At 37.1% G+C, this 15,979-nt stretch overlaps 1 protein-coding gene across 3 annotated transcripts in view; it reads right to left on the reverse strand.

Annotated features, from left to right (window-relative positions):
• The window catches only part of LOC146136728 (uncharacterized), a 58,581-nt gene extending 46,537 nt beyond the window's left edge, over positions 1–12,044 (reverse strand). For all 3 annotated transcript variants that reach the window (XM_083395046.1, XM_083395045.1, XM_083395044.1), the window contains exons 1-2: positions 11,825–12,044; positions 10,676–10,766 (exon numbers count right to left, since the gene is read on the reverse strand). In XM_083395046.1, the coding sequence (XP_083251172.1) occupies positions 10,676–10,766; positions 11,825–11,897 (164 nt within the window). In that variant the 5' untranslated portion in view covers positions 11,898–12,044. The remainder of the gene's footprint in view (positions 1–10,675; positions 10,767–11,824) is intronic.
• Between the last annotated feature and the right edge of the window lie 3,935 nt (positions 12,045–15,979).

Here is a 15,979-nt window from a genome sequence, read left to right on the forward strand (position 1 = left end):
TTTATCAACCAAATATTATGAATCTGCAAAAATAACCAGATAATGTTTAATTAAACCGTGACGAAAAAAAATATTTATTTAGAACAGCAGTCACTACAGCATGGTTCAAGGACTCTCTTTAAAACACGGATAAATAGTTTATAAACAGATAAAAAATGGTAAAATTTTATTTAGATTTAAACTTACAATTCTACTAATTTTGCTGCATACTTTGTAAAGTATCTTAGGGTCCTGTGCGTATAAAAAAATTATTTAAAAGTTCTACACATTTTTTTATACGAAACTTCGGTTTGGTGACCCCTGATCTTAAACAACAACTGCAAAACCAAGGCGTTGATTTAAAAATCGGTTTTAGAAGCAACTTGGGGAAAAAATAGCTAAAACTGTAAGGCTGAAAAAACGACCTCAAAAAATGTGTTTTTTACAGGCAAAGTGACCCTGGCCAGCGTTTGATTGGGTTTGCAGTTTTTGTTGTTGTTTTGGCCAACTGCAAGCTTGTACAACTCCCTTGGTAAAATTCCTACCGTGAAAGCGATAAGGGCATGAAACGGCGCGCTACACTGTGCCAAAGGTAACGGTTTTACGCCCAGTGAGAAAACACAAAAGCCGCACTTGGTTAGGCAAAGAAAGGGAGGGGCAAATGTATAGCTGAGCATATAGACACAAAAAGCTGGCGATGAAAGATGGCCAACTTATGAATTAGGCGTCCTAGTAATCTGGCTAAGTAGATTCGGAGACTTCGATCAAAAGGTGACAAATTAAGCAAGTCCAAAATCATGCACAAATGAAAGAAGGGGTTAGGTTAAAAAGACGCTATACAACGCTGCCGTTTAAGAAGTATGTACAACTGATCAACTAAAATCAAAAGTGTTAAAAATAAGACATGATTAAAAAAGAGTTTGAGACAGCGACCCGTTTAAGAAATAGACACAAGGACTTGGTACTGAAAAAGTACCTAGTAATTTTAACTGGTCAACTAAAATGAAGCCGGAGTGTTAAAATAACACATGTTTAAGAATGAGATGAGGACAGTGGCGAATTGGCGATATAACCAAAAAAGCACAAAAACCATAATATTTGAAGGCCTTGCTTGAGTGAGAAAAAAAGGTAAAAAAGCGGCTTGCTTCAAAAAGGCGAAAACTTTAGTTTAGCAAAAAAAATAAAGTGTCACGTTTAAAAGCGGCCAGAAAAATAGGCGCAACACTTTGGCCGAAAAAGTGCCAGAGGCCTGCTTTTTAACGCGCCTGTTATGCAAACCGACCAGCCGAACTGAACTGAGTGCGGCTCGCAAGCTCTGTCCGTAGTAATCGACAGGCACCTTAGGCGAAGCGCGTCGCCAGGGAATTGACATAAATAATGCAGGGGCGGTCCGAGCCTCCCCAAAGGCGGCCAAACCCCCCTGGAAAGGTCACCTGACCGAATATGGGCGCCCTGAATGGCGGTGCTTACGTCAAGGCCGACCCGACGCCGTTTGACCGGGTGTGAGTTGAGCGCAAGCAAGGACATCGCTGCCTGTCGATAGTATTGATCGAAGGCTGGTGTTACGCACGCCCGCCTGTACATCTAACACGTGCACGTACACACGCGCGCGCGCATGTATGAGTGTGTGTGCGTGTGTGTGTATGTGCTGGGCAAGGTGTGAGGGCGAAGTCTGGTGTGCTCCCGACCTGACAAGTTTCGGGCTGTTAACGTTCCTTTAGTAGTTTCGGATAATGTTTTTATGTGGCACGAAAAAAAAATTTTTTTTTTTGGACACATGTTGTTTTCGTAGTCTAATAAATAATAAAGTTATTATAGAAGTAGTTGTGGCGTATTTGACTTATGATTTTCCTTAAAAAAGTATAAAGATGAATATAGATTTAGTCGAACAGTTCAAAATTTGGTACCTTCTTCTGTATTGTTTTTGATATTTTTTCATGTCTAACTACCACCTCCAAGTATAATCTTAAGATTTGTTTGAAACGTTTACAAAATGCTACTTACTTCTGTATGGGCTTTGATATATTCATTCGCACGTCTAACTACAACATCCAGCTATTGCCTTAAGAACTCTTCAAATTTGCAATAGTATTTCGGCAAAAAATTGGATTTATCTCGTCCAGGCCTTACACGTTGTCGTATTGTGCGTGGTGCGTGGCAACAACAGCAACTCTCTGTCTTGGGCACGCACAAACAAAGACACGCGCGAGAGAAATCAAGAGAAAGCGTGAGCGCCAAGTCGTTTCGCTGTATTGAATTGAGAACGGCACTTGCACATAGCACGTAGGACGTATTGGAATGGCAGCTGCAACTAAATAACGTTCCCACTCGCTGAAAGAACCCTACTACAATCAGGTTTAATTGTATGTGCCGCGCTGCACTGGTAAAAACAATACGGATGCTAGACTTGGAATGAATATCGAATCTTATACGGAAGTAGGTGGCATTTTGTGGCCGTTTCCAATACATTTTTATTCAATTTAAACGATAAATAGTTATTTGAAACATTCACAAAATACAACTTGCTTCTGTATGAACTTTGATATTTATTCTACGTAGAACTACATTCTCCAAACATTATCTAAAGATTTATTCGAAACGTTCACAAAATGCTTTCCACTTTAGTGTGAGCATTTAACTACAACCTCCAGTCATACTCACAAACCAAAGATTTATTTGAAACGTCAACAAAATGCAACCTAGTTCTGTACGGGCTTTGATATTCATTTTACGCCTCAATGCAACCTCCATACATCATGTTAAAAACAGATAGAATGTTTATTCGTTGAATTCTATAATTTTTTGCGTGAATTGACTGTGTTTTCGCGACACCTAAATAAGATTGATTTATCGAACGCAATTTCGACGTTCGGTTTAGCGAAATTTCGCCAGGGGTGGTTAAAAAGCGATCCGAAAGTGCGTTTCTCACTAAAGAGACAAACAGAAGCACTTAATTGTTTTGCGCGAGACGCAGAAAAAACGTCAATCCACAGTCCGCAGCCCATTTGGTGATAAATTTCTCGTGGCGATCTGCCAAGCGCCGCTTAAGGCTTTAGTAGTGCGTCAAACGTTTTCAATTCCAATTCGAAATCCATTTACAAGCTTGGTATGTTGACGTGCGGGAGGTAAATTGCGACAGGGGCGCCGAGTTAATTATTCAAGACACGCATCGGGTCACAAAACGGCAGCAAAAACGGTTAAATCCGAACTTGGGCGAGTGAATTTCACAACGGAAAGCTGTCTTAATGAGTTTTAGCAAAAGATACCTTATGTTTTTTTGCTTTACAGATAAAGTTATTGACACTTAAAAAATCAAGGGGCTACTTTTGATTTAAATTTGCTACCTTTTTGAGCTTGTTTTGGGCTATGTTTAGGTAGAATCTTTGTTTTTTTAGTTTAGTTTTCTACTGTTTTGAAAACTTCTCTTAGCTCTAGATTTTCACGCATACAAACAATAGCATGGTTTGCGTTTTTTTTAAATACACTAATTATATCGAGTATAACAGCCTTATCCAAGCTTCTTTAGTGAAGTTAGATAAACGATAAAGAAATCGTAATTTCCAACACAGACCTTTTAAAAAGAAACTACACCTTAACAAAATAAACTACACCTTAAATAACTTCGGTTTTCCCTTACTAACAGAGTGAGTATAGCAGTATTGCGCACTAAGCGTGGTTGACAAAAAAAAAATACATTCAGGAAAATGCAAAATTCGCGTAAACTTTTTGAAAATAGTGCTTTAGCAACCCATTAGTGCGTTTGGGGCTTTCATAGGATTCTTTTTAAGATTACCCAACTCTCCAAGTTTCCCTTTATAGATACGGACTGCGAAATTCAAGACGCAAAAAGTTTACTCGCTTCGGCAAATTTCCTTCCTCCGTTGCTTTTAGTCTTTCTCGCGCCCAGGTATTTTTGGAAGCGAAGTGACACGTTTCAACGTGGCCCTATCACAAGAGACTTGGACAACTAGGTTATTCTAGTTTTCTAATGCAATGAATTAGAGCAAAAATTCAATGAATTGAGAAAACTGCATGAATTAGGGCAAAATGCAATAAATTGGAGAAAATGCAATGAATTGGAGCAAAATGGTGTCGCACAATGATTCCGTTTTGCATTTAAACTCTATTGCGGTAATAAAATGCTTACATAATGTATTTCCATGGCAAACATAATTAATCCCCTCTCAAACATACTCCCCTCTAATTTTTTTTTTTTAACCAAGGTAAAAATAGCTGTTTTGTTTTAAAAGCTAAAATACGTCATTTACAAGCACGATAAAAATGCCATTGGAAAAAATCACACGCAATTGAAGATCCGGTTTTGCCATAAAGCGACAATGTTTACATGCGTTTAAATATAGCTTCAAAACGGAAAATCTCAACGTCGGACAAATTTAACTGTTATCGCGAGGAAAGATCGATGTATTCCTTTTTGCAAGGACCCGAAAAATTAAGGAGAAAATTGCGGCCTTCCAAATTTAGCTATGCCATGGTGTCCCAAAAAAACAACAGTAGATTCTATTAGAATGGATGTTATTCTCGGAAATTTGCCAAGGATCAATTGCGTTACTTTGAAGTACAAAAATGCAGAAAGATATTTTACTTGTTGCAAGAGTGTGCAACCCTATAATGGAAGCAAAAATACGAGACGTTAAATATAAAAGTTTAAAAATTAAGAAAATATCATGATGGGTACGCTGTCCTAAAAAAGTACAAGAAAAATCAAAAACGAAAATTTATTAAAAAAATTAAACCTTGAATCGAAAATACGCGAACATAATTACACACCCGGGTGCGTTTAGTATATTTCTTCAACGTCTATTTTAACACCATGACGTAACGTAAATATTAGTTGATTTTGCATTTTCAACCCTAAAAATATCTTACGCAAAATTTATGTTTGACTACAGTCTTCTGAGGCCATAATTCTCAAAACTTTTTGCCAGCAGCGCATTAGGTATACAAACACTGCACAGTGCGCAACTTCTCTATGTTGGAAACCACCCTTGACAAACAGTGTTGGAAATCCCATGATATGAATAGTTTTGAGCCGGTAGTGTGCATCTAAGAGCAACATTTTTGTGTTTCATTTTACAACACGAATGTATTCCTGTAAATAAAAAAATTGTTCTACGGCACAATTGAAAATCTCTGGTGTGCCACAGCAGGACATGTTGAAAAACATGGCGTTAGGTCAGTGATTTCCAACCGGGGTGCCATAAGATAAAAAAAAGTCTTTATTTATTTTCAACATCTGTTGACGAGTTATTATCCACAAAATGCTACCTACTTTTGTATGGGCTTTGATATTCATTCCACGTCCAACTACAACCTCTAACCATTGTGCTCCATAATACAGTTGTAAATCTGTCGACAACCGATGTGTGATGTTTCCAATCCAACAACATATAGAACCGAAAAAAACGCCCAGCCGGTCCCCGAGTGTCTGTCGAACTTAAACTTGGCTTTAGGCGACCTATGGCGACGCGGGAAATTGTCCGTCAGAAGTAAGATTGTCCCACGCCCGACAGGAAAAAGTGCAAAGGTTCGCAAGACCCGCCGGCAACATTCACAATGTTCTGGCCCATTTCCAGGCACCGAGCCGGCTCCAATTTTTCGGCCCATTTTTCGGGCCAAATTTTTAGAGATCGGTCGATATAACTTTTTACCGATTCCCGATTTTTAACGTTTTCGCCAACAGATACCCGGTACCGACACGGATTTTTATATAGCTGAAATACTGTATTTCATATAGCTGAAATACTGTCTTTTATATAGCTGAAATACTGTCTTTTATATAGCTGAAGCCGGAAATACGGTGAACGTTTTATTGTGTAGTATTTTTTGTAAAGCCCTAAACTTTTTTTTATTTTTTTTTTATTTATTTTTTTTGTTTGGCTATACAAAGAAAATTCATTCAAAGTGTTAGCATTAAGTCAAAAGGGACACCTAATTTTTTGGCGATTAGAAATCATTTTTTTACAGTTATTTTAGTCGAAATTGAAACGAAAAAATGCAGTAAGACAAGCCTGGGACTTTTCGAATGTGGTTAAGGCAAAATGGCTTCGTAATTCTATTTATGGTCCAATTTCATTGGTTCCAAATCAGCCGATAACGACAGCTAGCCATTCAAAACAAAAAGGGAAATTCTCCAATGGCACTATTCAATGAACTCGAAATTCGCCAAAAAATCAAGATTCGCTTTTAAAATAGCCTAATCGAAGTACTGATTCGGTTAGTAACCTATTAAACGCTCCAGGGCGTAGTTATACTATTAACCACGGGTCGTTATAGTTGGTCAAAAGACGACTTAAGGGCCATATTATCACAGTTGTTGTACTATGAGTATTGTCTATGCATGTTTCATTGACTCTGAACTAGGAATGAAATTTGGAGAAAAAAAATTGTGGAAACAAGGTTTTGACAAAAAAAATAGGACAAACGCAAAAGCAGTGGCAGCCAAAATTTGCAGGGCAAGATTTTGAAGGACAAGAGAAAAAAGACTTAATCAATTTTTCTATAATTAGGGCTGAATCAAGGGTTGAAGTTAGGGAAGTGGAAATGCTATAAAATTGGATGGAACCGCAAAATAGCCGCCCTATTCGAATCTGCATGTTTGGCCCCTTTTTACAATTAACTTTTAATAATTCTACCATTTTCTTCTAACATATATGAAGGTTTTGAAGATTAGACAACCTGGACTGGCACTTCACAGGCCAAATACTTGAACAGCTGAAAATTTGTTTGGACGGACAAACTGAAAAATGCCGTCGGAAAAGAAGCGTTTTTGTTTAAAACGGAGGGAAGCATAATGGTTGGACGTTTTGGTTAGAGGAAGTAGGAATATCAAAGCCCATATAAAAGAAGTAACATTTTTTTATAGACGTTGAAAAATAATATCGAGATATCCGAAACGCTCAAAAAGTTATGTACTTTTATATCGGGGCTCGGAAATTAGATTAGAATTAGGCAAATCTCTCCAATTCTTTAACAAGTAACATTTTTATCCAGTTTTTCAGCTCTGGTGACAAACTGAGTTGCGTGCAATGAATCGAACTGGCCGTCTCCGCCTGCCAAGCGCACAAATGGCGTGACGTTGGGTTTTTTTGTGGAGGGACGTTGTCTTTTTGTGAGTCACGGCGTTAAACGAAACCATTCGTGGTGTTAGTGCGTTGGAGCGTTAACGCTCAATCTTATGCGCTTTACGTTCGATGAAATCAGCACGAAACACTGTGTGCGAGTGCGCGTGCGCGTGTGTATGCGTGCGCGTGTGTGTATGTGTGTGGTTTCGTTTATATGAGTTGCATTTTCAAACTTTTCACCGAATTTAAAGTCAAAAGTAGGAAGCAGAAGTTAAAAAAAAATCGAAACCTTCACAAAACGCTACTTCTGTATGGGCTTTATTATTCCTTTTTAAGTCTATCTACAACTTTCAGTATCTATCTTAAGATTTATTCGTAACCAAAACGCTACTAAGTCCTGTATAGGGATTGCTGGTTATGATACGGCCTACATTAGAACCTTAAGCCACGAAGCTGCAGAGTTAAATAGGTTCATCGGAAGATTAAAAGCTAAACGTTCCAAAACAATTAATTTTTAGTGTTAAAGGTGTTGTTGATTAGGGATTGTATGGTATTTTCTTTGGTATAGTGCAGTGTTTCTCAACCTATGTGTCGCGGCCCAAAATTAAGTCGCCTTTGGATATGGTTGGATCGCCGACTGCAATTCGCATAATTAAATTTATGGCAGTGGCTATTTAACCGGATCGCCCTTTTACGCTTGCACCAATATAGGATTGTTCATTGACTTGAGTTAAGTTTTGAGTTAGCGTTTGGGTTTGGGTGGTGGTATCATCAGATTTAATTTTCCTAGTTTTGCATAAGTTCAATGTTTTTTTTCGGAAATCGATTTAAATTAATTTGTTCGTCGGGTGAATAGCCTCAGGAAAAAAAGGTTAGTGAATAGAATAGGGTCGCCCGAACTTCGGTCACCGCGAATAAAGGTGAAGAGACACTGGTACAGCAGCATTGGGCTGCGGCATTTTGCGAAAAGGTCTTTATATTCCCTTCAAGGGACAATCGCTTGAATAGAAAGGCCTTTCCGCAAAATGCGCAAGCTTAATCGCTGCAAGGTTTCATTTCCTCAAGGGGATTCGGTTGCGAACGGTTTTAGCAGTACTATGCGACCCTGTTGTTTGGCCAAAGAAAAGCACGCATCTTGAAATTTCACCATGTCATATCTCCGGTAGTAAACAAGATACCGATAAGAAATTTGTACACAATAATCAAAGTAATCTAAGTTAGCCAGCAATCAGACTTTTATCAAAAACAAAAACATACCAAAACAGTCATATTTGGCCTTAAAATGTAAGACTGTCCAAAGTGACTTACATAGGGTGAACCTACGACTCGACAGTTATTCGGGGATGGGTGGTAATATTCGTTCAAAAATTCACAACTGCCGAACATTTCAAATTGGGCTAAATCGCAAAAGTTTCGTAACTCGAGTGATAGCAAAGATTTTCTTTTAAAGTTTCCACAAATTAATTAATACGGCGTATGTTATCCAGCCATCAGACTTTTATAAAAAAAAGACTTTCCCTTTGGTGTTGTTTGTACGTCTTACTGCAAGCGTTTTGCGTGATAAGATCGCCTCTCGGGTCGCTTTCGCCGCTTGTATACATTATATATAATATTCCGCAGGTGTTGATAGCTCTCTACACAAACGACGTAGGCCAAATCTTGTCTGTTTGCTCGTTTTCTGTATGGACTTTTGATCATTAATTTTGTTTTAATTGGAACTGGGGTCGGTTTTTCACGAGGATGCGAATGCCGCCTGCGGACGGATATAGACGTATAGTGTATGGCCTTAGGACACACGTGCAACTTTATGCGAGCGCGTTTTTTAAATGTTGTAAATACGGGGGAATAAGTGAGTGAAAAACTTTGCCGAGTAGGCTAATTACTTGTTGGGAACTTTACGGAATACGGCTGAGATGAAATATAGATTGGCTGAAAATCATTTGGGGGGATTTGGTTCAAGAAAAAATGCACTGATATACCTGTAGGTCAGGTATGGCAAACCTTTTCCTAGTCGCGGGCCAATACTAATCTTAGAAACGTCTCTGAGGGCCGTAATACATTTTAACTAACAATTATCATAGATACAATGAGTTGGCAAAACTTCCATATTGTTGATATTTCCAATCCAGGGTAGACATTACGCCTTTAGCCTGAAAAAAGATAGCATTTAACTAGCTAAAATAGCCCCAAAATATGAGAAATGGCCTCTTAGACATTTGGTAAATGAGATGGCGGGCCTAATGATATTCATTGGTGGGCTTGATCAAGCCCTCAGGTTATGCTTGCCCAACACTGCTGTAAGTGTTTATAAGTAAATTTTGCAAGTTATTTTCCGATAGGTTATAGCCACAACTATTTCGATAACAGAATTTGTGGTTTTCAAATAACAACAGACTACTTAAAAAAGCAAAAAGAGTAGCACACCAATAGGACATTGTATATACAACTTTTCAATCATCATATACGTTTTTATATATTTACCACTAAGTAACAATAACACTTTTAAATGAAACAAGATAAAAAATGATAGTGTATAGTTAACTGAGCACATGGTTAGTTACAAAGTAAACTATTTACTTATGGTCTGACCCTTTTAAGAATACACCTGGATGTTATGTGATACTCGAATAAATGCTGTGGGGTAATTATTTGTGTTCTTCAACACTTGGACAGCTCACATAGTTTGCCTTCTTAAAGGTGAATGAAAACGTAAACCGTATGCGTTTTTTTCAAAATGTTCGACAAGAAAAAAATTACCAAAAGAGATTTATTGAAAAATGCCTGGCAGCAACAGTTTTTATGTAGTAAAGCAAATCACTTTTATCAGGATTAAAAAACTCTGTTCCGTGGTTTGTGTGCAGTATAATCTAGGCTCTGGTGAAATATAATCTAGGTCCTACAGGTAAAAAAATAATTTAACAAAGTAAACAGAATATATATATATATTTATATTTAAATTTAAAAATTAGTTCAAAACCCTCTGTAGGTACCAAAGAAACTAAAGCAAATGGCCAGACACGCCTTGAGTCCACAATACATAATCAATAACCCAGCGCTCCTATGGCAATTTTCAGCCTTTCACAGTCAGCTGAGTTTTTCTATTGGCTACACAGCAGACAAGCAAAGTACTATTAAAGGAAAAATCTTCCTGGAAATGATGTGCTTTTCATTCGACAGCGACAACGTCAAACAACACTAATAGAAATCAACCTCATTCATAATTAATAGTCATGGGCTTATGGAAAGCCCGAATGTGCCACAATGTCGGAATTGAGTAAAACTGAACAGTGAACATGCTATGTTTTAAACAGGACTAACTATTACAAATTGCACCATAAATGTAAACCTCGATTTAAAAACAGTTGTTCAACATTATCTGGTCTTAGTCTGTCTGAAAGTCTGTTAAAACATCCTCTACATGGTTCTGTTTGCATGTGAACATTATGACACACTTGTAACAAAAATTATTTAGTGAATTGGTGAACGCATTCGCGGCTGCAACCTAACTTTTTTGGACTTAGCAAAATGACAACACGTGTATTTATGTTATCATCCCTAGTTTGCACCAAAATAACTTAAAAGGTGCCATATCGTATTTAACTTTCAAGTCTTACATTCTTGTATGCTGTGGTGAGGAAGAACCAGACATGGTAATCCGTTGACTGACTTCGGAAACTGCACTTGCTACAGATACTTGAGGTGATTCTTAAAAAAGTAACAGCGTTTAAAATTTATTGGTAGTATTAATGCCTGGATTAGAGATGTGAATACGTTCAGATTGTAGCTATTGATACCCTAGGCCAAATGGTAGTATCTGTGTACTCGTCAGATACTTGGGTAGTATCTGTGCCCAACCGATACCAAATAAACTTGTGCATTACAGTCACGTTTTGAGATCTAACCTAGAGTTTTCTACTTTAAAAGGTAAATTTTAAAGATATTACAAAAAAAAAATTAAAAATAAACAGCCTTTCTAACGAAACATACCATGGAAATCAGTACCATTGTCCTTATTGATCTGATCAATTTTGCCTATTTGGCCATAGTTGTGACATCATTTGGTAATGGAACAGATCACGATACTTTTTGTCCAAAATATTGGTTATCCGTATTCCAAATACTAATTTTCGGATATGCCTAGTCACCCAGTATCATTTCAAGATTCATTTTTAGGTGTTATAACAAATGGTTTATTCAAGCACAGATTTTTTGGTATGTTTAAACAAGGTTTTCCCTTTCAAAAAAAAATCAGGGGGGTTTATAAACAAACATTAAACATACACTGACTTTAAACTCCTTTAAACAAATAGATCGCAAACATAAAACTAAGAACAACTATCAACTATCATGTCAAGTTTAATTGTGAAACCTTAAGGAACACTATTCTAATATGCAAATAAAAATTTTTCGGGTAATTCCGATTGACTTAACCTAAGACTAGAAGCACATTATCGTTACTGTACAGAAAATATCAAAGTAAGTATTTTAAAATAGGTACATGATATAATACTATATCAATCAGTATTGTAAACTTTAAGTGTGTAGACTTATTGCTACTTGAACCAAGGTATATGACAGAAATGTAAATCACTTTAAACCTTTGAGCTACTTATGAAAAGGGTTAATAAAAATACATGATATATTGTCAAGAACAATTTAAAGTATAAATACCCAAATTTTCTGCATACATAATATATGCACAACAGAAACAGTAAGTTGCCTTTATCTATAATATACATAAAACGAATACAGTTTTTTTTTACCTGGCGATACAAGATTTGCAGAAGACATTGCCGTAGCAACGATATTAGTTGGCGAACTTGAAGAATTGTCCATGATTGTTTCACAGACTTTTTGTTACTTTTTTTCTTTTTCCGCTTTTTATTCCATTAATAGTGTCGGATCACACAAACAAAGCAAATAAAATATATCCCAGGGTCTGATGGTTTGCTTGAAACAAACTGACCTACAACAGGCTAAAACCCTGCTACAAAAACATTTCCAAAATCTTGAAAACCCTGTGACATTTAACTAAACAGTGGTATATAATACTCAAATAATACTCTTCAATGCTTAACTAGATCTGTATTCAATTCAGAAACCTGAAAAAAAAAGTTTAAACTTAGAATTTTCAACAAAATAAATTCTGCAATTATCAATTAAATAATTTTGTAATATTTAGTAAGTATTTAGTTAATTTTATAATAACAGTAAAAAACTGATTTGACACATTTTGTGTTGTTTTATACAAGCAGCAAGTTAAGACAACAGTCCTATTTGGGCTATTTTTTGTTTTTGCAGTGCAATACAAAACTAGTCTAATTTACCAAATACATATTTTTAGATGTAATGGATTTCCATACATTAATGGTAGTCTTTGTAATTATAAGAGAAACACAGCAATAGTTACCATTATTGTCAAACATACAAAGGTAAAAAAACAAGTCGTTAAATTTGGAGAATAAATGGTTTGAGGTCTTATTTGGACAGCGAGTATGTAACGTTTGTATGTACATTTTGTATACAGTAACTCTTTATTCATTTTTAACAGCAGATCTAAAAAAAAACATTCTAAAAATAAATGGTTACCTAGTTAAAAATGGGTTTAATATTTCTTACTTCCTACTACGTCCAAATGCAAACAATACGAATTCTTTTTTTATGTCTGTATAACTGTACGCCAGATGATATCCGCGCACATTTGCATAAGCCCACTACATCTAGCAAACTTGCAGGCCTGGAATCTTGTGGCGGTAAAACATGCTTCCGCTGTCTACGAATTTACAACGTCTAGGAAACGGCTGTGCCTCAAAGTATTAAAAAGCGGCACGAAAGACATAAAAAAACAGGCGGCAAAACATCTGGCTCTTGGCATTGCTGGCTACAGGAAAAATACAGACGAGAACATGCGGAATAATCAGGGTCAATTCGCGAAAAATGCGATGCTATTCCAGTTGATTAACCCCTTTAATCTGCCACGCAAACCATTTCGAAGGGACGGAGCGGGATTTTTCATTTATTTACTTCTCGCGGCTATGTTAAAGGCAAATTTGTTGAGTAATGTCATTAACTTGAGGCACTGTAGGCAGATATGACGTATTTCGGCTGTAAAACGCGCTGCTTAAAACAGAGACGGACATGTTTGATATCACTTTTCGTCTTATTTAGGCGTAAAAGCCACCCCAAAAAACACAACGTAGTATACCAAAAGTTAACAATGCTGTGTTTTCTTTTTTTTAATTATTTCCAGACAAGGTTTAAGACTGAAGGCCGAAATATTCTACTTTTTTAACGGCCTTGAAATACCCTGTTAAACGTCTGTGTTTATTTAAGCATGTCATGAAATTCACTGTTGTACTTAAATTTTCGACTTTGACCCTTACAGTTTAGTGTAAAAAAATACTAGGAGTTGTTAGGTTTTATTAAAAAATCTCAGCAAAATATACCCGCATACATTATTACTGCTATCAGTACAGCAGGTTATCCAAACTCGCATAAAACCATAAAAATTTGCCCATTTGAACTGATAAACCTACCATAAACCAAATGGTGGTCTGCCTGTAGTATCGAGAAAGCTAAAGTAATCTGATTAGGCTTAACTCTCTACCAACTCTGTAACGCTGTTGTTAAAACTCCAGACGTCATCGCCCTAAATTGAGCGTTGCTGAATTAAATACCACTCTTTAAAGTGGACGCTGCTCTAGCTGATAATCTTAAGTAATCGGAAAAAGATTCAAGTCCAAGCACAATAAATACGGCGGTGTTAGAACGTTCAAAAACGAGCCATTTCCAGCAGTGTACCGTCTCTCACGTTGACCGTACACAAGCAGGCAAAGAAAAACGTAGCGTTTTGCGGAACTGCGCGCCCGCTAAATGACGCGACTGGCCGCCCACGCTCGCAGCCTGCCGCTACGCCGCCTGCGTTTGGCACACACACGCAACGCAAGGCACGACGTGCGGCGCACACCCCACGCAAAAGGCCTGGCGTCGGTGGGTTGACCGCGGGCGGACGAACGGCCTTCTTCTTTCGCAAGCACGCAAGCTCGCCTGGTGAGAAAAAGGCAACTGCTGGATGCTGACGTTGGTGCTGAATGTGCTAGTTGGTCGGCGCTCGAATATAGGTGAAGGGACAACGGAGAGTTTCGTTTCGTTGGCTGATTGTTTTCGCTCTAATCCAGCCCGCGTAGAACTAACTCTGTTTCCGATCGAACTACTGATTCAAAGCCCATACAGTAGTAGGTAACTTTTGATTTCATATTCGAAGAAAACTTTTTGATGAATATTCGAAACGTACAACAATGTTGCCAAAAAGGAACGGTAAAGTATTTTTCATACGGGTAAGAAAATGTTCTTTTTTACCAGGCTATCCCATCATCTCCTTGTAAACTAGTTGAACTTACATTTTAGTTTCTTATTTGTGTAATTAGTTCGAACGATACCCTCGGGTTTCCTAAGTTTACAAGTTTTAGATGTCCCTTTAGGTTACGATGTAACTTTGTAACATCTTGTGCAGAAGATAATTTTTCAGCGGTCTAATAAGAAAAAAAATTCTACTTTCACCACTGCCTCAAAGGTAACATAAATATTTGGCAAAAGCTTCGACCAAAATAGAAGTGTGCTTGGGCTTTGATGCCATGATCGATTTATTATCATCATAAGGAAACTCATAGGCCTACTTATGTCCTTCTGCTTTGTCAGAGAAAGTTATATACAGACTATTTTGGTACACCGTCAACACTCAACAGTAGGCAGTCATTATGCAATTCATCTCCAAGTCAAATCACTGATATAAAAATAAAACGATGATCAAATAAAATTGGTAAACTCGTCCGATTATGAACAATAACTGAGGTAAAAAAGAAAAACAAATGTAGCAATCTAATCGTTTTTACGTGCAAAACTTTGAGATAATAATAATTTATAAAACGTTGAATGAAAACACTTAATTTCAACCCAATTCACTTGACTGAATGAATTAAGTCTAAGTTAAGTCATTTGGTCAAAATACTCAAGTCAAGTCAAGTCATTTTACCAAAACGACTCAAGTCAAGTTATTTGAGAACAGTGACTTACTTAGTGCCTTTATTGACTAAAGTCATTACGACAGTAGGCCAGTTCGAATTGTCGAACTTGTTCTGCTGCGTTTGTAACAGTTTCATGACCGTTCACTACATACCACCAGTTGACCACAAGCAAACATGGCGAGTAAAAATAACTCGCTGAAGTGGACGTGCAAACAGGAAAGCCAGAAACGCCAGGCGCTCGTGTTGAAATAACGTGACTTGGATACTTTGCTTTACTGACGCAAGGCCTTTGCCAGTTGTGAGTCATACGTCGCTTTTAAAGTTACCTGGTGCTGGTATTTGTTTGCGAGGCATTTTGCCGCCCAACGATCACGTACTTATCGTTGCCAGTGTTGAAAAAAAGACGTTTAAAATCAATCCAATTCCAAGCCGAGTAATTTATAAAAAAAAACTTGGTCAAATGGTGACTTTGTCCATTAAAGTAACGCGGTTATTTGCCTTTTCCTTTTAAGATTTTCAATGTAGCCTACTGGCTGCTTGTTAACTCACGATTGCATGGCCTGCGACTCTGATTTTCCAAATGGACAGGATGTTTTTTTTTATTAATAGAAACTTATAAAATACAACCCAAAGCAAAATCTTGTATTGTTGAGCTTTTCGTAAGTAAAAGAAATTAACTTAATTTTGATTAAATTAATGAAGTGTTTTATTTTGAACAATTTACCTAGTCCAAGACACTGTCATACAACGTTAATTAAGTCTTTAGCACCAAATTGAACTTTTAAAACACTAATATGGGGAAAATCGCTCAAACCTGAGCAATTATTCAAATGTCAAGCAATAAAAACGTATCATACAGTCAGCAAACTGTTTGACGCGCAAAAATTGTGATGA

This window comes from Ascidiella aspersa, chromosome 8 (genome assembly GCF_963924565.1).
Source record: "Ascidiella aspersa chromosome 8, kaAscAspe10.2, whole genome shotgun sequence".
Taxonomy (NCBI): Eukaryota; Metazoa; Chordata; class Ascidiacea; order Phlebobranchia; family Ascidiidae; genus Ascidiella; species Ascidiella aspersa.